Here is a 27567-nt window from a genome sequence, read left to right on the forward strand (position 1 = left end):
CCTGGGTGCACTTGGTGGGTGATGCGAAAAGATGGGGAAGTCCGATGTGTGCCTCAAGGGGATTTAATTTTAGGTGAGAATAGCCAGAATTAAACTGTATGGTATTAGTTGCTATATAACCCTGCTACTGTATGTTATCATTACTATAATTGTTATATGCTATATCCATAGTACTACAGTAAGAATCACTTAGATCAAGCAAGAAAAAACTGTGATAAAACTGAGCGAAGCGCAGTAGTGATGGAACCAGAACTGACTCCAGCATGCAACAATCCAACGGCGCACACCATCCTCCTGCTGTGTCCAATGTCAACTGCTCGTCACACTGCGCTGAAGCCCAATTCTGCTCTACTGACTGAGAGGACTTTGCACCATCCCTCCTGCCCAGGAAGACTGGTATGACAGATGGAGCCCAGAGTCAGGAACTAAATGAACTCAATGAACATTTAATGAACATAACCCATAAACTAAAGGAATGATATCTCTGTGTGTGTATACATATATATATATATATATCATTGTTCATATGTCTCAAAGGGATGGAAAAGCTGATGATGATTGACCAGGATGTAACTAAAGGTATGGGAACTGAGCATGACGTCAATGGTATAGAATAAGGGGTGGATACTGTCCTAGTTTCAGCTGGGATAGAGTTAACTGTCTTCCTAGTAGCTGGTACAGTGCTATGTTTTGAGTTCAGTATGTGAAGAATGTTGCTAACACTGATGTTTTCAGTTGTTGCTAAGTAGTGTTTAGACTAAAGTCAAGGATTTTTCAGCTTCTCATGCCCAGCCAGCGAGAAAGCTGGAGGGGCACAAGAAGTTGGCACAGGACACAGCCAGGGCAGCTGACCCAAAGTGGCCAACAGGGTATTCCGTACCATGTGATGCCACATCTAGTGTATAAACTGGGGGGAGTGCGGGCAGGGAATCGCCGCTGGGGGACTAGCTGGGTGTCAGTCAGCGGGTGGTGAGCAATTGCACTGCGCATCGTTTGTACATTCCAATCCTTTTATTATTGCTGTTGTCATTTCATTAGTGTTACCATTATCATTATTACTTTCTTCTTTTCTGTTCTGTTAAACCGTTCTTATCTCAACCCACGAGTTTTACTTCTTTTCCCGATTTTCTCCCCCATCCCACTGGGTGGCAGGGGGAGTGAGTGAGCGGCTGCGTGGTGTTTAGTTGCTGGCTGGGGTTAAACCACGACAATAAATTATATTTGATTGGGAAGATGAGAATAAATGTGGAACTATATTTTTTTTAATATGTTCGTATTAAGTATGTTGCATATAAAATGCTTGTGTGATAACTTCTCTGAAATTTTCAGTCATGATAGAGATGAAAAATTTGGTTAATTTGACATACCAGAATAGTGAGTTGAATGTGTTAAACAACCTTTTTTCTTTTTTTTTTTTTAAATGGGACTGTTATGTATCTCTTGATTCATCCATAAATTCAAAATGCTTACTTCTAGAAATTGTTTGATGTTACCAAGATGGGAATACCTTTGAAGATGCCTTTAGGAGTGAGGTTTGATCATTAAAAGGTATAATGAGTCAAAAATCTTTAGGCTTTTAGCTCAATGCTACCCTTTAGTGGACTACTCTTGCATTAAAAAGCAAGCACTTTTTTATCTATGAACAACAAGTTTCTTAACTAGACTTGTTAGCCCCAGTTATTCTGATTGTGAGGAGAGGGTACGTTGGTATAAATGTCATTATTTGGGCCTGTTTATCATTCTACAGGTGCATTTGTGTATTGATAATTGACAGTAGAAAAACTGAAAAAGTTTCCTTGCTATTCTCTAAGGTAAAATGTATCAAAAACTTTTTTTTTAAATAAACCGTATTATTTCTCTTTTGTGATCATTTCCATAAGGTCATTCTGGGGGAGATGTAGAACAGTTTTCATTGAATAGGAATTAATTTTAAAAGCTTTTAAGATGTTACTAACATGTCATGTAAATCAGAACTTCGTGAAGAATCTGAATTCTTTTCACAACTTGTTTATTCGTTCATTGTGTTTGTTCCCTGATAATAACAGAACCCTTCCTGAGTGTGTGTTTTTTCTCAAAACCTGAGATTAATATGAATGCTTCCAGTTCATTTTGGCATTCTGTTATCTTTCAGTGTGGGGTTGGTGTTTTTTGTTTTGTTTTTTTTTTTAAGGGGCAGAGAGGCAAACTTCTAAAATTTTAATTAACACTGTATGGGTTAAAAAGAACAGAGCTGAACTTATGAGGCTTTTTTTTTTCTTGACATTTTTCTCTCCTGTTACATTAAAGGATATGAAAGTAGTGTGTTATGCCACCTGCTGTCAGTTTATCAAAATGAAAACACGGTAATTTAGAGTGATATGAAGAAATACTAGCTTGGAGAGATGTTGAGAGAATTTTCTCTATGTAATTTAATTTTGTCCTCTGGACCTGATATTGCAAGTAGTAGTGGTGACTTGTGTTAATACTAGATTTTTATCTGATCATAGAATTTATAGTTTGGAAATGATCATTGGGATATTTGCAGTTTTGAGACCTTGTTGATCTTCCTTTACTAATCCTCTTGGAGTCAATGTCAGTGCTTTCTTCCAATAACCTTGTTTCTATAATGTTTTCTGCATTTGCACTGAAGTATGAAAAGCTTGTTTAAATTGATCCTGAAAGAGGACTTTGATCAAAATATTGCATGTGTTGTACACACTAGTTATTTTCATGAAGGCTCTTAATTTACTGCTGCAAGTGAAAGAAGTTTTCATGGGCCTTGACAGATGAAAAGATGATGATGCTTCCTTTACCCTTATCTAAATTAACAGCAGAGATCTGAAATGACACAGAGAAAATTGCGAAAACCTTTAGAAGATAGTGAAGCCTTTTCCTGACACAGGCAGTGTGAGTGATTTACAGTGCAAAGATTGAACTTCCAAAAGGAAGAAGCTGAAGAGCTGATGCAACATAAAATTTAGATGTATTCGAAGTTCTTCTGTACTTCAAAATAGAAGACCCAAATTTCTGCTCCCAGATATGTATATATTGTGAAAAATGGTTTTGGCATTCTTCAGAATTGAACTATTAGAAAATATAAAAATGAACACAGAAGCCATGGAGGGATGGTGTTATGTAGTGGTGGTGTGTGTTTTTGTGTGGCTTGTGGGATGGTCTGCTGTGGGCTTTTTCTTTGCTTGTTTTCACAAAACTTCCAGATCAACCACTGTACTATTTGACCTCGAGTGTTTTGAACCAAGCTTCTGAACAGGGGAAAAAAGCGATTAAAAAGAATTTATAGCCAAACTAATTGTCATTTTGAATGCTTGACTGGTTTTTATTTTACTTTGAGTTGGACTTTCACTTTGGATGATTATTGCCTTTTTAAAGATATAAATATGCTTAAAATTGAGTCTTATTGTGTATCAGCTGCATAAACACTTCTTGGCCGAATTCCTTTTGTTGTTGGGGGGCGATAGCAACAAATCTGTATCATTAAAACAATGTGAAATTATTGTTGTTTTCAAGCAGTTTTCTTTGTTCACAGGTGTCAGCTGTGATGCATGTTTAAAAGGAAATTTTCGAGGTCGCAGATACAAGTGTTTAATTTGCTACGATTACGATTTGTGTGCAACTTGTTATGAAAGTGGTGCAACAACAACAAGGCATACAACTGACCATCCAATGCAGTGCATACTAACAAGAGTAGATTTTGGTAAGTAATATTTTAATTCATATTAGAGCTATTTGCAGTAGTTAAAAACTTGTATTTTTGTTTCACTACTTAGGAACTTTTTTCTCCAAATAGCATGCTGAAAATTATAGTAAGTTCCTATCTGATAAAAAGCTTGTTTTCTCTTTGGTTCTAGCATATGAAATTTGCTTTACTCTTTTGGGTTAAGTGTTTTGGCACACAGCAAATTATCAGACTATTAGATATATATCTGATAAAAAGGATTACTCCTAAATTAACTTCCAATTCAAAAGGTACAACAAAACTGCATGCACCCATCCCCTCCTTCCCCCAATACATTGTACCAGAAAGTACCATGGTGAAGAAGAGAAATAGTGGTGAGAGTTTGGGGAAAATGTTGTTTTCTAGTTACATCAGGGGTTGCTAATGCAGTAGGGGTGGTAGGCTGTACTGAATGTGGAAGGCTAGTGGTAAGGGCTAGGAAGTAGTCCTCTTAGTTGCTGTTTTCCCCGAGTCATTTCTATCGCATCATATTTATAACACCAGTGTTGTAATTCAGGAGATACTTCCATAGCAAATCTTTGCATTAAGATGATGTTGACATTGGATGCTTATTTCTTTTTATACCTGTTTTAAGCCCACAAGGCTAATGTTTTGGTAAAAACTGTTTGTAGTGATTCAAACTATATTGGTTTTGAAGTTCTTTAGCTCTTTTAGTCTTTTTTTACCTTTTTGATTTAAAAAAAGTATTGAATACACACATTATGCTACTTCCTACATGCATTTAAAGCTCAGAACAGCTGAATATACCAATATACAGCTTCTTTCTCAGAGCTCTCTTTGAGCAGAGAAGTATCTCGTTCACATGTAATTCTCAAGTAGCTGCTTGCCCTAAGCCTGCCTTGTAATGACTTTGAAATCTGTGCTCTGAGAATCCAGAGTTTGAAAAGACAATTCTAAATATACAAATACATTTTTGAAAATCATATCATTTAAGTTTCTAGATATTTCTTCTTGGGCTTCACTTTTTTGCTTATTCATGTGGTAAAAATATTTGTGTAACAGTATATATTAATTCAATGTTGTGGTCACTGTTTGAGAGATATGGTTCAGACTTATTTGTCCCCCAATGACAGTTATTCTTGTATATTGTGTATAGGGTTAAATGGTAGCATCATCATAAACATTGTGTACATGATTCATAGGGAAAAGAGGACTGATGTATGCTTGCTATGGAGCCATAAGTTTACAATTCAGTGCTAAAAGTTTGAATGTAATACAATGGGAAAATTTATTGCAAGTCATTTAACTTTTTAAAAGTCTTTCCAACCAATCTTGTGAATGTTCTGTGCATCTAGAAAACATTTTGTTTCTTGAAAACCTCAATATTTTTCTTTTAAAGCCTCTAAGTAAACACACCTTTGGATTAGGGTGTGTTACTCGTATAATTTTAAAAACCCCATGTGGGATACACATGCACAAGTAGAGGCTTGTCTGAATAGGGGGCGTTCCCCAAGCAACTGACCCCAGACCCGCTGATTGGAAGAGACAGCAAGGGGCGGAGCCTGCATCTGGCAGTGCAGGAGATTTAAGCAGGTGAAAAATGATCAGTCTAGCGGATCGCAAGGGATGAGCTTATATATTCCCAACGGGCAGACGTGTGGCAGCATGGTGACCACCCGGCAAAAAGCAGTGTCCTCTGCTTCTCCTGAGCTTCTAGCACCTGGTAGAACGAATGCAGCCACATAGGCAGAGCTCCTGTTCAAGCATGCAACCACTCAGGTTTCTGGCTGTGGGATGTGTGAAGGGACATTCCTAGAGGTGGAAAGTGATTGCAAGCAAGCCTGTGGGAGGTGTGACCAGATTGATGAACTGCTCTGCTTGGTGGCTGAGCTGCAGGAGGAGGTGAGCAGACCGAGGAGTATTTGAGAGTCTGGGAGGGAGATTGATCAGTGAAGCCATATTCTGCCATCTATGATACGTAGAAGCCAACTCAGTGTGGCCACCATGGAGGCAGGTCCTGGATCTGTTTTCTGCCAGGAGGAAGGCAGTGTCACAAGGGATAAGGAGGAGTGGAAGAAGGTTACAGCACAGAGCAGTAAGAGAAACCCCTCCTTACCCTCTAAGTTACCCTCTCAGCTACCTTTACAGAATAGGTATGAGGCCCTGGCTTTGGTAGGTGAAGCACATAATGAGAAAGAGGAGGAACCTGCACAAGCAGTCTTGCCAAGATCAGAGACACCAACCCCTCACAACAAAACCTGCGTTAAGACCAGCACCAAGAAAAAACAATGGCGAGTTATGGTCAATGGTGATTCCCTCCTATGTGGAACGGAAACACCCGTGTGCAGACTGGACCCTCTTTTCAGGGAAGCTTGCTGCCTCCCTGGGGCCTGAATTAGGGATGTCACCACAAGACTGAAGAGCCTAGTTCAACCTTCAGACTACTATCCACTCCTGCTCTTTTGTGTGGGTACAAATGATGTCACAACAAAAGTCTAAGGTCAATCAAAAGAGACTTCAGAGTCCTGGGAAGAATGCTAAAAAAATCAGGAGCACAAGTAGTGTTTTCCTCAATCCTCCCAGTAATGGGGGGAGACTCTGGAAGAAACAGGCGAGCCCAGGATATCAATACCTGGCTCCAGGACTGGTGCCTGCGCCAAAACTTTGGGTTTTTAAACCATGGAAGAGCCTTCAAGAGAGACAAGGTATGCTGGGGCCTGACGGGATCCACCTGTCTCGATGGGGAAAATGGGTCTTTGGGCGTAAGCTGGTGGGGCTGATCGAGAGAGCTTTAAACTAGAATCGATGGGGGAAGGGGATACCTTCAGCTCTCCTGATGGTAAGCCAAGGGTTGGCATGGTATTGCCCGAGGGTGGCAATGCTAGTGGGAATGTTTACACTGCTCCTGGGAGCATGGAGGGCTCAGGAGCATATCCAAAATGCTTGTACACCAACACATGCAATATGAGAAACAAACAGGATGAACTGGAAGGCATTGGTCAGTTCCCAGAGCTATGATGTCATTGGCATTAGTGAGACTTGGTGGAATGAGTCCCATGATTGGAGTGCTTGGATGGAGGGCTACAGGCTGTTCAGGAGGGATAGGCAGAGCAGGGAAGGTGGAGGTGTCGCACTACATGTAAGGGAGAGGTTTGATTGTACAGCCCTTACAGTTAGTGATGATGTGGTGGAGAGCCTCTGGGTGAGGATTAGGGGGATGGAAAACAAAGCAGATGATGTAGTGGGTGTCTACTACTGATCGCCCAGCCAGGTTGTAAGCACTGATGAGTTATTCTATAGGCAATTAGGAGAAATTTCTGGATTGGTAGCCCATGTCCTTATAGGAGACTTCAACTTCCCAGGCATCACCTGGGAATATCATACTACTGTGATGAGCAGGTCTTGGAAATTCTTAAAGTTTGTAGGAGATAACTTGTACTCAGTGACCAACTAAGAAAGATGCCCTCCTAGACTTCTTGTTTGTGAATAGAGAAGGACTCGTGGGGGATGTGATGGTAGGTGGCTGTCTTGGCCACAATGATCGCAAAATAGTTGAGTTAAAAATTTTTGGTGTAGTGAGAAAAAAGGTCAGCAGGACTGCTACCCTGGATTTCAAGAGAGCAAACTTTAAGCTACTCAGGGAGTTACTTAGGAGAGTCCCCTGAGAATCTGCCTTTGAGGGTTTAGGAGTCCACGAGTGCTGGTCAGTTTTTAAGAAGCACCTTTTAGAAGCACAGGAGCAGGTAATCCCTTTGTGTTGGAAGTCAAGCAAGGGGGGCAGAAGACCAGCTCGGCTGAACAGGGAACTCCTCATGGAGCTCAGGAGGAAAAAGAAATTGTATGATCTCTGGAAGCAAGGTCAGGCTTTGCAGGAAGATTACAGAGCTGTGGTTCATTTATGCAGGGAGAAGACACAAAAGGCCAAATCTCAATTAGAGCTGAAACTGGCCAGTGTTGTGTCAGACAACATGAAAGGCTTTTTTAAGTACGTTAATAGCAAGAGGAAGTCTAAGGAAAACATTGGACTGATACTTGTTGAAGATCGTCACCTGACTAATAGGGATGAAAAAAAAGCAGAGGTATTTAATGTTTTGGGTTTTTTTGGTTTTGGTTTTTTTTTTTTTTTTTTTTTTGCCTCAGTCTTTAATAATACTGATAGACCTTGGGCTGCCTGGTCCTCTGAGTCAGAGGACCACAAGTGCAGGAGCAGTGACTTTCCATTTGTGGACACTGAAAATGTAAGGGACCAGCTGTATCAGCTGAATGTTCACAAGTCAATGGGGCCTGATGGGATTCATCCCAGAGTACTGAAGGAGCTAGAGGATGTTACGGCAGGACCCCTCTTGATCATCTACCAAAGGTCTTGGGAGTCTGGGGAGGTCCCTGCTGACTGGAAGCTAGCCAACGTTATTCCAATCCACAAGAAGGGCGTGAGGGAAGACCCAGGAAACTACAGACCTGTTAGTCGAACCTCAGTTCCTGGAAAAATTATGGAGAAGATCATACTGGGTGCTATTGAAAGGCATTTAAAGAATAATGCAATCCTCAGGCACAGTCAACATGGGTTCACAAAGGGAAAGTCCTGTCTAACTAATTTGATCTCCTTCTATGATAAGGTCACCTGCCTAGTGGATGAAGGGAAGGCTGTGGATGTAGTTTTTCCTGGATTTAAAGTAAGGCATTTGGTACTGTCCCTCACAGCATCCTTCTGGACAAGTTGTCCAACTGTGAGATGAGCAGATTCACAGTGCGCTGGGTGAAGAACTGGCTGAAGGGCACAGCTCAAAGGGTTGTAGGGAATGCGGCTACATCTGGCTGCTGACTGGTCACCAGCGGTGTTCCTCAGGGCTCAATTCCAGGGCCAGTTCTGTTCAATATATTTATCAACGATCTGGATGCAGGAGTTGAATGCACCATTAGCAAGTTTGCTGATGATACCGAACTGGGAGGTGCTGTTGACTCTCTTGAGGGGCAAGAGGCCTTGCAGAAGGATCTAGATAGATTGGAGCATTGGACAATCATCAGTGGCATGAAATTTAACAAGAACAAATGCTGGGTTCTGCACCTGTGACAGAGTCACGCTGGGCACAAATATAGATTGGGAGAGGAGTGGCTGGAGAGCAGCCCTGCAGAAAGGGATCTGGGGGTGCTGGTTGACAGCAGGCTCAATATGAGTCAGCAGTGTGCCCTGGCAGCCAGGAGGGCAAACCGCATCCCGGGGTGCATCAAACACAGCATAACCAACCAGTCAGAAGAGGTGATTATCCCACTGTATCTAGCGTTGGTGAGGCCTTACCTTGAGTGTTGTGTGCAGTTCTGGGCCCCACAATTTAAGAAGGATGTGAAGGTCCTTGAATGTGTCCAGAGGAGGGCAACAAAGCTGGTGAAAGGGCTGGAAGGCATGTCCTATGAGGAGCAGCTAAGAACTTTGGGCTTGTCTAGTTTGGAGAAAAGGAGCCTGAGGGGTGACCCCATTGCTCTCTACAGCTTCCTGAGGAGGGGAAGTGGGGAGGCAGGTGCTGATCTCTTCTCCCTGGTATCCAGTGATAGGACATGTGGGAATGGTTCAAAGCTGCATCAGGGGAGGTTTAGACTGGACATTAGGAAGCATTTCTTTACTGAGAGGGTAGTCAAACACTGGAACAGGCTTCCTAGGGAGATGGTTGATGCCCCATGCCCGTCTGTTTAAGAGGCATTTGGACAATGCCCTTAATAACATGCTTTAACTTTTGGTCAAGCAGTTGGACTAGTTGATTGTTGTAGGTCCCTTCCAACTGAGATAGGCTATTTTATTTTAAATCTGCATTAAGAATCAAACCAGAAGGGTGGAAGAAACTTTGCAGTGAAGTAGGGAGGGGGGCTGATCCAAAAGATTTTTAGGGCTACTTCCAAATTGTTTGGGTTCTTCGGAGTATAGGAGACATTTCTGTTTCTATAGCTTCTTTAAGAAGAATTAAAAATATATTCTTCTAGCATTTTCATGTGGCTTAATACTTGAACACTGTTCCCTTAGAACCAGTGTTAGTAAGAGGAGAAGAAAATGCTGAAGCTCGGCCCTTCAACAAAACTTTTTGTTTTATTAATCCTGGAACAGCATGAGAGGAAAGCATGTCAATGTATTCTGAACTGCAACAAGGGCTAATGGCAGAGAACACCACAGTACAAGTCACCTTGTTGATTTATGCAGCAGAGTAAAATAAAGAATGTTTATAAATGTCTTTCTGCTTAGGCTTTAGGAAGGTTTATGAGTGCATTCTGAAAATATTTATGCCTTGTATTACAATCCTGTATGGAATGTAAGGTAAGAAAGAATATATACAGTGTGGTTAAAAATCAGATGCCTAGAGAAAGTGTAGTAACTTTTTAAAGGGCATTTTATAAATAAGGAGATCATATAGCTTAGAGGAAGGAACATAGAGTAATTTAGTAGATAAGGGAAAAAAAAATTAATGCTGGAGTTTGTCTAAACTTGTTTCAGAGTTGTCAGGTTAGCTGTTCTAGTGAAACTAAAAATCATGAAGCAAAGATGTCCACAAAGGTTAAAAGAAAACATCCTGAAGGGAAACATCAACAGTATAAAACTAAATGGAAAAAAGATGGAACTGGACGGAGATGTCATTTGCTGTCTACGGAAGTATGAGTGGGAAACATAAGAATAAAGAACACTGGGAGGAATACATCTGAAGTAAAAACATAGAATGGAAGGCTGTTAATGGAGGTAGATATGTGACTGCTACAATACCTTTCCATTGACAAAATTTAGAATTATTGCTTGCAGTCAGATTTGAATAAAAGATGCAAGGTTGTGCATGTGTGAAGACTGTTTTAATGGGAATAAACTCATTGTGGTTGTTACTAGTTGATGGAGTTGGGGAGTGGACAGTAGGCAAGATGGTGAACACTTTATTTTGTGGTAAAGAGGGAGGCAGGAGACTATGTATATTTTTTTTTTTTTTTAATTGCAAAACTGAAAGTTCAGAAGAGGTCAATATCCCCCATCCCTTTTAAAGATGGGGAGGGAAGATGTGTCATAGGAATGGTTTGTTCAATACCCATCTGTAGTTGATGACAAAGATGGACCTAAGGGAAGGACCTAAGTATCTCTAGTTCCATTCATCATACTACCCAGTAGGCAGCATTGTCTCTATATAGAAACCTGTGGAGACTGTACTGGTAATCTGTGCTTGAAACTTTATTCAAGCTTCTGGGTTGTGATGGGGCAATGAACCCAGTAGATTCTCCTAAGTGTCAGGGATAGCTTGGACATCTAAAGAAATTAGTGTGCAGTTGTATAACTCTGTAAGAATACTTGCCATGTAAACACAATACACCAGGATTTGGTAGTGGGGTGGGGGACGGGGGGCTGCATGGGTGGCTTCTGTGACAAGACACCAGAAGCTGCCCCTGTGTAGGATAGAGTCATTTGTAGCTGGCTCCAGGACAGACCCACCACTGGCCAAAGCTGAGCCAATCAGCAGTGCTGGTGGTGCCTCTGTGATAACATATTTAAGAAAGGGTAAAAAACACTGTGCAGGAGCTGTGAGAGAAACAACCCTGCAGACACCAAGGTTGGTGAAGAAGGAGGGGGAGGAGGCACTCCAGGCTCCAGAGCAGAGGTTCCCCTGCAGCCCATGGAGGACCACATCAGACCACATATCCACACTCCAGCCTGTGGAGGACCACACATCAGAGCAGGCTCCTGGCAGGAACTGTGGCCTGTGGAGAAGAGCCTATGTAGGAGCAGGTTTTTCTGGCAGGATCTGTGGCCCATGGGGGACCCATGCTGGAGCAGTCTGTTCCTGAAGGACTGTACCCTGTGGAAAAGGACCCATGTTGGAGCAGTTTGTGAAGGACTGAATTCTGTGGGTGGGACCCCACACTGGAGCAGGGGAAGAGTGTGAGGAGGAATTAGCGGCAGAGAGGAAGTGTTATGAACTGACTGCAACCCCTCATTCCCCATCCCCCTGTGCTGCTCGGGGGGAAGGAGGTACAAGAATCATGAGTGAACTTGAGCCTGGGAAGAAGAGGAGAGTGGGGGGAATGTGTTTTTAGTTTTGTCTTTGTTCGTTACCGTCCTACTCTATTTTTAATTGGTAATAAAGTAAGTTAATTTTCCCTGTGTAAGAGTCTGTTTTGCCCATGACAATAACTGGTAAGCGATCTCCCTGTCTTTATCTCAACCCATGAGCTTTTCCATCTTATTTCTTTCCCATGTCCTGTTGAGGAGGGGGAGAGTGAGAGCAGCTTGGTGGGCACTTGGTGGCCAGCCAAGGCCAACCTGCCACACCTGGTCAATTATTATAGTACTTAGGAGCCTTAAAATGCTGTGAAATACATACTAATGAGAGGTTCCTGGAGGAGCTTTAGTCATGGCCTTGAATTTCCAGAGACTTGGACCAGTGTAGGAACTCATGTGAGACTGTTAGAAATTAATAAGAAGCACTACTGTGACTTCTAGTTTCACCCGTGTTTGTGTTTATGAGCCTAGTTGGCTCACTTCTGTAAGTCAATGCACAATCTAGTATTTCTTCTGAATGAGGAAGGTGGAATTCTGAACAGTGACAGTTGTATTGTTCTTCAGTTCCTAGAGTGATGCTGGGAAAAGATGCTTGTTAGACATAAACTTTAAAATGCTGAATGGGCACAAACATTGGTATGCTGTCATAGCAAAGGACAGTAAGCATTGCAGTAGGTCTGTCTATTTAAAGAATAGAGATGTGCATATCTAGTAGTCTCTGTAGAAATTATACTTTTTGCTAGAACAGCATAGAAGTTCAGAGCAGACTTCCCCGTTTTGGCATTCCTGAAAAAGAATTGCTAGCAGTGAGCCTTAAACTCTACATTCTGAGCTGTTAGGATGCTTTATGATTTGTATTATGTGGAAGCATGTTGTTTCCTCACTATCCCTGCCATTTTCAAGGGGTTAGACTAGGCAAAGAAAGTAATATGGTTTTCCTGGAAAATTGTATTAAGAATTTATGTTGTGTTACTTCTGTTTAAGTCCCCAGTGTAAGTTCAGCTCAGGTGCTTATAGGGTACAAGATCAAAACCCTCCAGCTACCTTTGCAAAAACGTGAGCTGCTTACATGATGCTAAGCTTTAAAATGCTAAGTCTGAGGTCTGGATAGATTGACTAGAATTCAGCTTGAGGCTTTGCCAGTCTTAAACTATATTAGAAGGTGATCCATTTATTCTTGCATGTCTTGCTAAGTCAAGTAGTGACAGCTGTGTTGGCAGTGTTAGGTGTTGACAACTGGGCATCAAATCAAATCCTTTGTAATCTGTATCATCACCTGTGTGTGTTCATGGCTTTGGTATGTGGTATCAACAACAGAATGTCCAGCTACTGCTTGATGAATTAACTGAATCCCTGCCATGGGGTCTCTGTCAGACCCAGCAGAGTGTTTCTGATTATCAAGTAGTTAGCCCAGCAAGCACTACTTAGTTCTGTAGCTGAACACTGAGAAACTGATGAATTTGTATAAAGAAAAACAGAGAACATGCTGTTTCTTGCTACTGGACATGGCTATGCTCTGAGATATTTCAAAAAGGTTGAAATATTGATGCGCTATATGGAAGCAATTGGCAACTTTTTCCAGACTCTGCCAAACTTACGTTTTACTCTAGCAAATGTGGCTCTTGTGCTGCATTTTTATTGAAAAGGGAGGGTTCTGTCAGAGAGTTCTAAATAAGGTGAATAGAAATTCTAATTGTTGGGGTATGAATGATGTAGCTATATTATTATATGTCTATCTGAGTATTTACAGGGGGGGGGGGGGGGGGGGGGGGAGATATAAAGAGGTATGCATTGTTTCTTTGTTTTTGGCATGGTACCTAGCCAGAGGTCTTGGGAAGTTTTTTAGCTAGAAAATGTGAAGCAAAATGGAAGATGCAGTAGCTTTAAGGGTAATACTGTTCTGATTAATGAAGCTTATTGATCAGTGTTAAAGTACCACATCAAAAAAAAAAAAAAAGGAGGGGCAAAAAGCTTGTCAGCATTCAGTTTCTTCACCTTTTTAGTTCAAATATTAGTGTGAAATCAGCATATTACTTGTATGATGTCAATATTTTTAGTTTACATATATTAAACTGAAATGAAGTTGCACTTGTATGAAAATAAGTGCTATTAAAATGCCTCTGTTTTCTGTGCACCTTCTTAAAGTAATATGTCTCCTCGGTCTACAAGGACAAATTGTTACATTTAGTTCTGAATCGGCTCCTTGAAATACTGGTTTTGTCTGAGGAATGCTAGTGTATTTCTGAATGAGTGCCAGGAGGTTTGCAACCAGAGAGAAGAATGTGCTAGCTCTGTGGTTGATGAAGCAAAATTGTTCTTTTTCTTCCCCATTGAGATTGTCAGATGTCCTAAAGCCGTTTCCTTTAGGAAACACTATACCTTCCAAATACCCTTAGGCTTGAAATCTAATTTAGTATGCCATCAAGTCCCCTTTAGAGAGCATTCTGAGCCTAAGCATCATCTTAGTGCTCTTCCTCTATAAGCAGTGAAGGAAACTTTTCTTGGAGTGATGCAATTTAGTATGAATTTAGCATAGTTTGTTAAATTTTCATGATTGGTTTGGCTCATGTTAATTGCTAAATTAGCAGTTTAAGGGAGGCTGCTACTTCGGTAGTCAAGAAGTGCTGAAGTATTGAAACTGGTACATAACATCTCGCTCCTTTTGCTTTACTAAAATTTCCCCTTATTGTTAAACACTGGTTCAGCTATGGCGCCAATATCAACATATGGATTGCTGGTGTCAGTGAGGCATTTTAAATTATGATATTTAACATAGATTTGCTGCAAGTAAGGCTGTGAGAGCACAGTGCACCTACAGTGATCTTATCTGTAGTACAAGCTCATCTATGGTAAAAACAAGGATGGGGGGGAAAGTGACAGTTCGGCAGCACCATCAGACTTTGCTCTTCCTGAATATTAGAAAGTTATGTTGTTTGCTAGTGAAAATTGTGTAGTCTGTCTATTCTTTTGGAAGTTGAGTCATTGAACAACTTTATAATATTGGCATATGCACTTTGTGCAGAATTAAAATGTTTATTTTGATTAAATAATGAGTGAATATGACAGTGATTATATGCACATAAGTGTATATATAAAGAGGTTATATAAATAAAATGAGCTATGCTGCTTGAAAATAACCCCTCCTAAAACATCATCTTTTTCCAGATTTATATTATGGTGGAGAAGCTTTCTCTGTAGAGCAGCCACAGTCCTTTACTTGTCCTTATTGTGGAAAGATGGGTTATACAGAAATGTCTCTTCAAGAACATGTTGCTTCTGAACATGCAGAAACATCAACAGAGGTGGTAAGCCGCTTCAGCGTTGTTTTTCAATTACAATGAAAGTATATGGAAATTTCCAGAAAATGAGGGGTTGGTTGTTTTGGTTTTTTTTTTTGTTTGTTTGTTTTTTTTCTTGAAGTATGTGTTCATTTAAATGCTGACTAGGAAGGTATGTACCATACATACATACACACCATGCTGGTATTTTCCCTCTTGACTCCTTGAGCTACTAACAGTCCCCAAATCAACGATCCTACATCTGCCTACAACATCACCTTTACCTCTCTACAGACTTTCTCACAGCATGTTCTCAGCAATCTGAGTCAAGGTTATGTAGCTGAGTCCTTGGATCGTTGGTATGCAGGCCACTAAATCCTGGTGTTACAGAGAGGGTTAAACCCTTGTAAAAATAACTAGCTTTTAAATATATTGACTTTTTATAAAGTGGCCCTTGCTGTTTCCCTTTACCGTACCACTTGATTTTCCTGAAGATTTCAACAGTAGTAATTGGCGCAGAGCAATTATACACCATATAATCGACTACTGGAACAATTGTTTTGCTTCTGGTTTTGTCAGTAAGTGTTCTGATCTCCTCAAGTTTTTATATCTAGATGTTACTGTTGCTTGTGCCAGAAGGTCTGAAATTTTTCCAAAATGTGAGGTGATGACTTTGCTATGTAAACAATAAAATAATAAATAACTTGGATTTTGATACTATTAGAAATGGTTTGTTCTCAAACTTCATTACAATGTTGAGAAACTACATGCTTGCACTGCTTAGTGTTCAGGCTACTTCCTTTTTAGAAAAGTCTGTAGCCCTGTTTTTAGATTTCCCTTTATGGTGCAGGGGTATGTTTAGTATTTATTTTTAAAGCCCACTTCACTCATTCAGCAGTTATGTGTGTTAGCAAACCTAGGTTAAATTCTTGACCAAAAAGTTTGGGTATCTTCCAGCAGTGGGGGATATATTCACGTTTGTGTGTGAATACTGTTTATGCCTGAGGAAAGTATGATTATAGAAGGACATTCAGGGAACTGCTGTCTATTTATTTTTGCTGTAGATTCCTATAAAAATGTGCATGTGTCCTGGTTTCAGCTGGGATAGAGTTAATTGTCTTCCTAGTAGCTGGTATAGTGCTATGTTTTTGAGTTCAGTATGAGAAGAATGTTGATAACACTGATGTTTTCAGTTGTTGCTAAGTAGTGTTTAGGCTAAAGTCAAGGATTTTTCAGCTTCTCATCCCCAGCCAGTGAGAAAGCTGGAGGGGCACAAGAAGTTGGCACAGGACACAGCCAGGGCACCTGACCCAAAGTGGCCAACAGGGTATTCCATACCATGTGACGTCCCATCTAGTATAGGAACTGGGGGGAGTGGGGGTGGGGGGATCGCCGCTTGGGAACTAACTGGGCGTCGGTCGGCAGGTGGTGAGCAATTGCATTGTGTATCATTTGTATATTCCAATCCTTTTATTATTGCTGTTGTCATTTTATTAGTGTTATCATTATCATTATTAGTTTCTTCTTTTCTGTTAAACCGTTCTTATCTCAACCCACGGGTTTTACTTCTTTTCCCGATTTTCTCCCCCATCCCACTGGGTGGGGGGGGGAGTGAGTGAGTGGCTGCGTGGTGCTTAGTTGCTGGCTGGGGTTAAACCACGACAGCATGCTTGAGGAAAATTATTAAAATCTTAGTAAGTTGTGGAGAAATGACTTGTGATTTTGAACTTGTTTGTTCTGACCTCTAAGCTCTCTTCACTTTTTGAGAAATTACGTGGGAGAAGGAGAATCTCTCCTTAGAGCCTGTAAGGGCCTTATGTGAAGGAATAGTAGAGGAGGTAAAATTGGTCAACCTGTTCTGAGACTCAAAGTTGTCCTGGTCTTTCCTAAGAACATATGAACTGTTGGCATATATTTCTTTGTTTTTAGAACTAAAACCTCAGTAATTACTTCTCCAATAAATGATCAAGGATAATGGTCAGCAATACAGGGCAAGTGCAGATGGACGTGGCTGGCATTATGATTGTTACTGTTGCTATTGGGTTTCAATAGAGTGGAGTAATTAACAAATAAAACACAGGTAGAAGTTTTTTAGGGTTGCAGCTCTGAAAATTTTAAGAAATGCCATCAGATATAAACTTTGAATCAAGTTTCAGAATGAAGACATCAATTTTCTGCTACTCAGTCATACTTAGCGGATTCATTCTGTATTTAGTGAGGCAGCAACTAGACTGAAGTGAAAGGACCAGGTGGGGTGGGTTGACCTTGGCTGGCTGCCAGGTGCCCACCAAGCTGCTCTATCTCACCTCCCTCCTCAGCAACAGGATGGGTAGAAAACATGGTGAAAAGCTCGTGGGTTGAGATAAGGTCAGGGAGATCACTCAGCAATTACAGTCATGGGCAAAACAGACTCGACTTGGGTAAATTAGTTTAATTTATTGCCAACTAACAGAGTAGGACAATGAGAAATAAGAACAAATCTAAAAACACCTTCCCCCTACCCCTCCCTTCTTCCCAGGCTCAACTTCATTCCCAACTCTTCTACCGCCTTTTCCTTCCCTGAGCGGCACAGGGGGATGGAGAATGGAGGTTGCGGTCAGTTCATAACTCTTCATCTCTCCTGCTCTTTCCTTCTCACACTCTTCCCCTGCTCCAGCGTGGGGTCCCTCCCACGGGATACAGTCCTTCATGAACTGCTCCAACATGGGTCCTTCCCATGGGGTACAGTCCTTCAGGAACAGACTGCTCCTGCATGGGTCCTTTCCACAGGGTCACAAGTCCTGCCAGCAAAACTGCTCCTGAGTGAGCTCCTCTCCATGGGCTGCAGCTTCCTTCAGGGCACATCCACCTGCTCTGGTGTGGGGTCCTCCACAGGCTGTAGTGTGGATATGTGGTCTGATGTGGTCCTCCATGGGCTGCAGGGGGACAACCTGCATCACCATGGTCTTCTCCACAGGCTGCAGGGGAATCTCTGCTCTGCTGCCTGGAGTGTCTCCTCCCCTTCCTTTTTCACTGACCTTGGTGTCTGCAGGGTTGTTTCTCTTGCATTTCCTCACTCCTCTCTCACAGCTGCTGCTGTGCAGCTTTTTTTACCCTTTCTTGAATATGTTATCACAGAGGTGCTACCACAATCACTGATTGGCTCAGCTTTGGCCAGGGGCGGGTCTTTCTTGGAGCTGATTGGAACTGGCACTGTCGGCCATGGGGGCAGCTTCTGGTATTTTCTCAAGCCAAAAAAGTCTTTAACATGTACAGCAAAAAAGGGAGCATGGCACAGATCAGATAACTTATCTGTTCTCGATATTAGTTTAATATCGTGGTCAGCAACAGTTAAACAGCTATAAGAATTATATGTTCTCTCTAATATGCTCTGGTCAAATCTGTCATCTTAAACCCTTTGAGCCCCACGTTGGGTGCCAAAAATGCTGGTCGTGGTTTAACCCTGGCTGGCAACTAAGCACCACACAGCTGCTTGCTCACTTCCCCCCTTCCCCTAGTGGGATGGGGGGAGAATAAGAAGGGTAAAAGTGCAAAAACTTGTGGGTTGAGATAAAGACAGTTTAATAGGGAAAGTAAAAGCTGCCTATGCAAGCAAAGTAAAATAAGCAATTCATTCACCCCTTCCCATTGGCAGGCAGATGTTTAGCCATCTCTGGGAAAGCAGGGCTCCATCATGCATAATGTTTACTTAAGAAGAAAAACACCATAACTCTGAACATCCCCCCCTTCTTTCTTCCCTGTGGTTTTTATTGATGAGCATGATAGCATATGGTATGGAATATCCCTTCGGTAAGTTGGGATCAGCTGTGCCTCCTCCCAACTTCTTGTACACCCCCAGTCTACCTGCTGTTGGGGCAGCGTGAGAGACAGAAAAGGTCTTGATGCTGTGTGAGAGCTGTTCAGCAATAGCTAAAACACTGGTGTGTTATCAACGCTCTTTTGGTCACAAAGCCAAAGCATAGCACTATATGGGCTACTATGAAGAAATTTAACTCTGTCCCAGCCAAAACCAGTATACTTGTATAAATAGGGGAGGTGGTGGTGGTAATAAGAGAACAGATCTAGAAACTGTTGAGTCAGTTGTGATGTTTGGAGCCTAACTGGCTTAAGGCTTTTTAATTGTCTCCTGGATTTCATTCAAAGTAATATGGTGATCTGTTAATTTCAATGGATGTTAAGAGTGTGGCCACCTTCTCCAGCTCAGGACTCCCTTCTGCTCAGCTGCTGAAGCCCAGCCCGGGGACCTGGGGCCTCTGCCTAGGCTGAGGGATGCAGCTGCCACTTTCTCATTTGCAGGTTCAACCAGTAGTGAAGCTGAGTATGTATTCCAGAGACTCATATGCACGCAGAAGACACTGACATGGCCCATCACACAGATAACCACAGACACGGTGCTGCTTTCAACAGCACCTACATGTAGGACTTGCATAAAACATAAGTATAGGTAGCCAAGTCCCCTTCTTCCTCTTCAGCTGGTAGAGATAGAAGGTCGCTAGTGAAGGTACACACATGATACTCTCCAGATTCACAAGCACACACACATTCACTGTGATCCCTCGAGTACTGGCATGGCCCCCTTTGTCTGTCCAGTATCCCTGCCTGGATCCCAGTCACTCTTACCTGCTTCACAGGTCTCCTACTTGCCAGCTAGTCGAGCTTGATGCTCACTAGCAAACACATACACACAGGCACTTCACATTCGCAAGTCCCCCTGGGCATACCAGCACAGACCCTTGCCTGCTTCATACTCCTGCCTAGACTTGAGGCTCCTCCCTACTCATTAGCTGGTCCAGCTTGAAGTTTGGTAGCCAGTACACGTGCACACCAGGTTTGGGGAAGATGCAGACACCCATCCACCCCCCCCTTTCCCCCAGCAGCTGGCACCAGGCACCACATGGGCTGTGACTGGTGGTCTTGCTCCAGCCACCAGTGCTGGGCCCCTCACTTATGCTAGTCCCCCATTAGCTGGTTTTTGGGACACATGCAATTCCCACCCTAGTGACTGGAGGCAGAGACCACGACTCGTTCCAGTAGCTGATGTTAAGACCTCGCTCAGTCCAGTAGCTGACACTACAGGCCAGGGGTGCCTGCACCCCTGGTCTGACTGGAGTAGTTGGCACCAAATCCTCTCATGACAGCCCCCCCCCAGTAGCTAGCACCTCAGGCACAAAGTTTGTAGTACCTGCCCTAGGTCTAGAGAGCTATGGCCCCTCCAACTACTGTTGCTGGGATCCTCACTTGTTTTAGTAGCTGATGCCACAGGGGCACCTACAGCCCCAGTCTGACTCCAGTAGCTGGCACCAAATTTCATTCACACATACACAGGTCTCACCAGTAGCTGGCACTTAGTCCTTGCAGCATACACACACATGGGATAGAGTGTGAGATTATGTAGAGAGATTGTTAAGATTTAATAAGAAGATATAAGAAGACAGGACAGACTGCGGTGATCAGGCTCAGGGCTCAGCCAGACAAACATACTGACCAGCTCTGTTTTATATGTGACCGGCCCACTTTATACCCCTTTCTGTCTACCCTCCTCTTTGTTCCTCCCTGCTCTCCCTTCCCCTTGTATGTCTCTATCGGTTTGTATGGTTCTATTGATTCCCTTATTCCTCCCAGTCTGGTGTCAGGGGTCTCCCCCCTAGTTTACAGTCTTATTAGTTGCAAAGTCCAGGTTGGTCTCCCTGGAAGAGTAGTTAAGACCTAACATACTGTGTGGAAGTTTCTCCTTTCTGGCTTATTAACCTGTGATCTGGCCTGCAAAACTGTTGCAAAGGACTTTTAAGGCACACTTCTCTCAGGTGGATGCAAAGTCATTGGGAGGAAAAATAAAAATAATAAATGAAGGTTGCTATGGCAGTAAGTGTCCCTAGACTTTTTTAAAATGTGTGTTTAGGCTTAAGGAAAAAAACAAAACTATAATGCCATCTCCCAAAATACTTGGTAGGAGTTTCTCTTCTCTGCTAAACCTCTATTTGCATGTTACCTCAGTGGGTGGTCTCAGCGGTGATACTTTAATGAATATTCACATCTGGTTTCATTCTCCTTCCCACACTTCTCTGGTGAGATGAATGAAGAGCAGTAAATGAACTTGATAATGTCATATGCAGGTACACACAAGCAGTAATCCTGTGTAACCAGACCTACTGTCTGTGCTGGAATTGACATATAAAGACAAGTTTGAAAGCCAAAACATTGCAGCTAGGATTTGAAAATTTTACTTTTTGGTTTCCATGGTATTATTAAAAGCATAATTACAAGGAAAAGTGGGTCTTAAAAAGATACTAACATTAACAGCTGCATTTGAACACATTTACTGTTTTAAACCTGTGGCTGTTTAGATATAGGATTAGAATGTGATATTTAAAGTATAAGAATCCATGTCAAGTGATCAGCTCTGAATTATGTGTTTTGTGATTTGTGTAAAGTTAGTTGTGTTTGTTTTTTTTCTCACTTTGTTGTTTCAGATCTGTCCAATATGTGCAGCATTACCTGGAGGGGATCCTAATCATGTCACAGATGACTTTGCAGCTCATCTTACACTGGAACACAGAGCTCCTAGAGATTTAATATCCTTTCTTAAGTTGAGGGAAAAGGGATAGACTGTTCCTTATGATAGCTGTAACTACTTGTTTTGACTTCTGTAGTCAAGTGGCTACATCAGTTTTGCTTATTTTTTAGAATTGGTGTTTAGTTATAGGGGATCTGTATGTATGAATTTTTTATATGTATATATATTTATATCTATCAGACTGTGAATGGGCTTTAGGTATAGCTTGACAATGTGGGTGTGTGGTTTTGTTTTATTCCTGATAGCAAAACCTTTTAAAGATGTTTTTGACACCCAGCTGCTTCTTTCTGCACTGCAGTTTTTACCCTTCTTGGTCATTAGTTCCGATGCCATTTTGTGTATGGGAAAGCAGCAATCCAGATGCAATAGTGTATTACGGATAATTACAAGACTGAAAGCAGTAAATTTCACCAAAAGCAAATGTGTTAGAGAATGCTTTGAACTTTGAAATTGAGTGATTTTAAGTGTTTGATTAGTTTTATCACCGTATTTCAATAGGGTAGTTTCAGCCTGTTATTTATTGACTTTTTTTAAGATATAACTAGAAGAGCTATCAGGAGACTTCCTAGGGATTAGGGCTGTCTTTCAGTTATCTGCAGATTGTAGTGATATAACTACTCTTAATGACTGAAGAGCTCAAACTGTCAGTTTCTTTGCACTTTAAGTACAATTTTCTTTTGCATTACTTGGTCTTAAGAATAGTGATGTGGCTTGTTTTTTGCTACACAAATACCTAAAACATAATTTCAGAAGTTACTCTTCATGGAAGTACAGGCCATCATGAAAAACTCGTTAAGTGATCTCTATAAATTATTTATCTTTCTGTATCTCATTTAAAAAAATACACTCCTAGTGTAATTTGTTAGTGCCTTTTTTGTTCAGGGCTTCTTAAAAGAAAAAAAAAGGTCTAACAACTCAAGTTCATTATATCTACTGCTAGCAACATTGGAGGAAATGGTTTCACTTTGGTTGTGATCTGTATTTACATTTAAATTTGTTAGCATTTAAATTATCAGTCCCAATTACACAGTGAAATTAACTTCCTGTTGAAGTGGATGAGGTGTTGGATTAGAATTTACACTTCTGGAGCTTTTCCTCCCCCTCCCACATCAGTGATGTCAGATAACTTTTAATTGGGAAATGTATGTTTATTACTAGCTACGTAAGAGCTGGAGAAATAAGAATAATCTTTTCAGTTACTGAGTAAGGCCACAGTGTCAGTCATCACAAAACTGTTGGGGGGGAGCTTTATAAATTGGACTATGTTATAAATAACTATAGAAAATGCATGTGGAAGTTTCTGTACAGCGTTGCTTTAGCGATCAGTGTTGCCAAGTCCACAAAACTTGACAGAGAAAATTTTTCTGGACTAGCTGTTCCATGTTGGGTGCTATTTCATGTCTTCTGACAGCTAAAACTAAAAGGAAGAAAAAAGGGGAGAGATTTCCCCCTGCCCAGTTGCTAGCAGTTTAGGAAAGGATATTGTCTTCTGTGTAGCAGTTAGAAGGGGTTTTTAAGCTGTTTTAAATGGCTGGACATATTTCTTGTGAAGAATCCCATGCAGCCACTGCAAGATATCACCTTTATCCCTGGAGACTCTGGACAGCTCTTTAAATTCCAGTTTCTTTCTTAAACAATTTTCAACTATTTTACTGTTTAAAACGTGACTTTAGTCTTCACCGTGTAAATGGTTCTAGCTTGGTTGTTTTCAGTATATGTTTGCAATGAGTTAAGAGTTCCAAATGCTTTTTTAACCCCAGCATAGTTGGGTGAGACATCAATATACTCTTAACTAGTATTTCAATAATGTTCTTTATCTTAAAAACACTTTGAAAAGTGCAGTTAGCAAGCTACTAAAATCCTTTTCTAAATGAGACCAAGGCTGGAATTTTTCAAAGGATTTATATTAAGGACGTTCTAATTATTTCCAAGTTTACTTAAAAAAAATATCCCAGAATGGGGGCATTTTTCTGTCAGATGTAGCTATGGAAAGCTTCCCAAACTGCATGAGAGCAGTAGTCAATCAGTAAAATATTAGTGACAATGTTCTGTCACTACCAGTATCAACAGATTCAAAGGAGGAACAAACCAATCTGTGCTAGACAACTATATTCTGTCCCAAGGGAGACTTTTCCCCCCCCACTAAACCCTGCAAGTGAAGTGGTTTATGCTCTATAGCATAATAGATTTGAAAGAGTCAATTCTTCTTGAAAGTATTTATTATAGTAACTGGATATTCTTACTTGCCAAAAGAAGTCTAATAATTTTTCAGTCTTAAATTTCTGAACTTGGTGATATCATGAGGAAATGAATTCTACACCATAATCGTACATTGTGGGATAAGTACATTGGGCACCAGTCTGATAAAAAGAATAGATTTTATACAAGTGATAAACATGCTATTTTTAAAAATAAGAAAATTGGAGATAAGGTGAGCTAAAGCTACTAATTTAGAAATTGGAAAAATAAGATATGTCCAAGTACATTATTTCCTAGCTTAGTAGTTAATTGCACTAGTGCCTCTTAAGATAAAAGGAAGCTTTAGCTAGACTGTCTTGGGAGAACTCATATGTTAACACTGTTCTGGGAAAGATCATCTTTTTTTGCTGATAGTCTCTTAGTATGTATGAAAAAGCTTATATTTCAAGTCATAGCTTTTATAGACATCTAAGAAATGTGGGAAATAAATAAAGTGAAAGGGCTCATTTTCATAATTGGAGCAAATGGAATTTGTGTGGAGAAAGAGAGGGAAGATGAAGCAAAGGGGTATGAGAGAAGTGCTGAATCCTCTGTTGACCTGCAATTTCTCGAAGACTGGAGTGGGTGAAATTCCTTGGATAAAAGTATAAAATGCAATAATTATTGTGTGCTCTTGGTAAGAATGGCAATAAAACTTTGTAGATTATTTTCAGTATTTAAATACCCTTCTTTCCCAATTTTGATGTTAAAATCCTTACGTCTATTGAGTAATGTGTTCTGCTGAATATGTATCATCAGTTTAAATTACCTAGTAGAAAACTTTGATCCAGAAGGCAGGAAATCCATCCTGACATTTTTTTAGACATGGTAAAAAGCCTGGGAAAGATGAATTTGGTGCAAGCAGCCCTGGGTGCCTTGGGTTCAGATCTATAGGCCTGACTGGCACCATAGCTATCATTGTATTATGCTTATAAAGTTGAATCATTGTTTTATGAATGAGGAATAGTGTGCTGCCTGATTATTCCACCTAGTAAATGTTCTTGCTGTTTAATACTTAATAGCAAAAGATTTTTCTTAACTGCTTGGTTACGATGAATCTAGTGGCGTTCGTCATGTACGTAGAATGTTTCACCCAGGCCGGGGTTTGGGAGGCCCCCGTGCACGTAGATCAAACATGCACTTTACTAGCAGTTCCACTGGTGGGCTTTCATCTTCTCAGAGTTCATATTCTCCAAGCAATAGAGAAACCATGGATCCTATAGCTGGTAAGAGCTGTAACCACTGATTTTAGCTCAGAGTCCTTAAATAGACTTTGTCCAACAACACTGCAACGAGGCAACTTAGAACCATTAAAAGAGACTATATGTCCCTTGGAGCAATGTTAAAAGGATCTGGAGCACAGGTGGTGTTCTCTATCCTCCCAGTCAGAGGAAGGGGTTCAGGAAGGAGGAAATTAATTGAACAGGTGAATGCCTGGCTGCATGGCTGGTGCTATACTCAAGGTTTTGGCTTCTATGATCATGGATCTACCTTTGAGAAGCTGGGTCTGTTGGGAGCTGATGGGATTCACCTGACCAAGTGGGGCAAGAGGGTCTTCACCAACAAGCTGGCCAGACTTGTAAGGAGAGCTTTAAACTAGATTTAGTGGGGGATGGAGTTTTGAGCAGCAGACAAGAGTCAGGGGTTGCTGATGTATTAGGAACCAACAGGGAAACACCTGTGAAAAGCCTCAAAGGAATTTGGGCACGTTCCTCTAAAAAGGTGACAAGGCTGATAGCCCAGCTGAAGTGCCTCTATACCAATGCAAGCAGCATGAGTAACAAACGGGAGGAGCTGGAAGCCACTGTGCAGCTGGAAAACTATAATCTAATTGCTATCACTGAAACATGGTGAGATAAATCGCATGACTGGAGCTCTGCATATGATGGCTATAGGCTACTCAGAAGGGACAGGCAAGGAAGGAGGGGTGGGGGGGGGTTGCCCTCTATGTGGGGAAAAAAAAAGGATTGACTGTACAGAGCTGTCTTTGAAAACCAGTGATGGGCAGGTTAAGAGCTTATGGGTAAAAATTAGGGGCCAAGCCAACAAAGGAAACCTTGTGGCTGGTGTTTATTACAGGCCACGTGATCAAGGGGAGCCTGTTGATGAAGTGTTCTTACTTCAACTGCAGGAAGCATCACGCTCGCAGGCTCTGATCCTGCTGGGGGATGTGAAGAAGGCTGAGGTGCTCAACAATTTTTTGCCTCAGTTTTCAGTGGTAATCTCTCTTCCCACATATCTCAGGCCCCTGAACCTCAGGGTGGGGACTGGGGGAGCAAAGTCCCTCCCACTGTAAGAGAAGATCAGGTTTGAGACCACCTGAGGAACCTGAACATACATAAGTCTATGGGACCTGAGAAGATGCATCCCAGGGCCCTGTGGGAATTGGCTGATATAGTTGCCAAGCCACTCTCCATCATATTTGAAAAGACATGACGCTCAGGTGAAGCCCTCAGTGACTGGAAAAAGGGAAACATCACGCCCATTTTTAAAAAGGAGGACCCTGGGAACTACCGACCAGTCAGCCTCACCTCTGTGCCCAGTAAGATCATGGAACAGATCCTCCTGGAAGACATGTCAAGGCATACGGAAGGCAGGGAGGTGATTAGAGACAGCCAGCATGGCTTCAGCAAGGGCAAATCATGTCCGACTAATCTAGTGGTGTTCTACGATGGAGTGACTGCATCAGTGGACAAGGGAAGAGCTACAGGTGTCATCTACGTGGACTTCTGTAAGGCCTTTGATACAGTCCCCTCACAACATTCTTGCCTCTAAATTGGAGAGAGATGGGTTTGACAGAAGTACTGTTAGATGGATGAGGAATTGGCTGGATGGCTGCATCCAAAGAGTTTCAGTCAATGGCTCAATGTCCAAGTGGAAACCAGTAACAAGTGGTGTCCCTCAAGGGTCTGTACTGGGACCAGTACTATTTAATATCTTTATCAATGACATAGACAGTGGGATTGAGTGCATCCTCAGCAAGTTTGTGGATGACACCAAGCTGAGTGGTGTAGTTGATTCCCTAGAGGGAAGGGATGCCATCCAGAAGGACCTTGGCAGGCTTGAGGAGTGGGCCCATGGGAACCTCATGAAGTTCAACAAGGCCAAGTGCACGTTCCTGCATCCAGCTCTGGGGTCCCCAGTACAATAAAGACATGGACCTGTTAGAGCAGGTCCAGAGGAGGACCACAAAAGTGGTCAGAGGGCTGGAACACCCCTCCTATGAAGAAAGGCTGAGTGAGTTGGGGTTGTTCAGCCTGGAGAAGAGAAGGCTCCAGGGAGACCTTATTCTGGCCTTTCAATATATAAAGGGGGGCTTATAAGAAAGACAAAGTTGTTGGTTTTTTTTTTTTTATCAGGGCCTGTTGTGATAGGGCAAGGGGCAATGGTTTTAAACCAAAAGAGTGTAGGGTTAGATTGGACATAAGGAAGAAATTTTTTTACGATGAGGGTGGTGAGACACTGGGATGGGTTTCCCAGGGAAGTTGTGGATGCCCCATCCCTGGAAGTGTTCAAGGTCAGGTCGGACGGGGCTTTGAGCAACCTGATCTAGTGAAAGATGTCCCTGCCCATGGCAGGGGGGGTTGGACTAGATGATCTTTAAAGGTCCCTTCCAACCCAAACCATTCTTTGATTTCTGTGTCATATTTTGGTCAGGTTTAGGAGAATTTTCAAGGGGAAGGTGTCTCATTTTTAACTTCCAACAATCACACAGGGATGTTTTTAGGATTTACAGATATAATCTGTAAGTATTTTTTCAACTTTGTGATTTTCAAGAATAAGT

At 41.7% G+C, this 27567-nt stretch overlaps 1 protein-coding gene across 7 annotated transcripts in view; it reads left to right on the forward strand.

Moving 5' to 3' along the window:
* The window catches only part of LOC121232954 (E3 ubiquitin-protein ligase KCMF1-like), a 71819-nt gene that overhangs the window by 39294 nt on the left and 4958 nt on the right, over positions 1-27567 (forward strand). For 4 of the 7 annotated variants that reach the window (XM_041121514.1, XM_041121516.1, XM_041121512.1 and 1 more), the window contains 4 exons: positions 3527-3694; positions 14859-14998; positions 21442-21543; positions 24835-25009. In XM_041121514.1, coding sequence (XP_040977448.1) covers positions 3527-3694; positions 14859-14998; positions 21442-21543; positions 24835-25009 — 585 coding nt within the window. Of the gene's footprint in view, positions 1-3526; positions 3695-5812; positions 6382-14858; positions 14999-21441; positions 21544-24834; positions 25010-27567 lie in introns of those variants that run through there. The other 3 variants (XM_041121510.1, XM_041121513.1, XM_041121511.1) reach the window with 2 other exon arrangements.

This window comes from Aquila chrysaetos, assembly GCF_900496995.4.
Source record: "Aquila chrysaetos chrysaetos chromosome W unlocalized genomic scaffold, bAquChr1.4 W_unloc_2, whole genome shotgun sequence".
Taxonomy (NCBI): Eukaryota; Metazoa; Chordata; class Aves; order Accipitriformes; family Accipitridae; genus Aquila; species Aquila chrysaetos.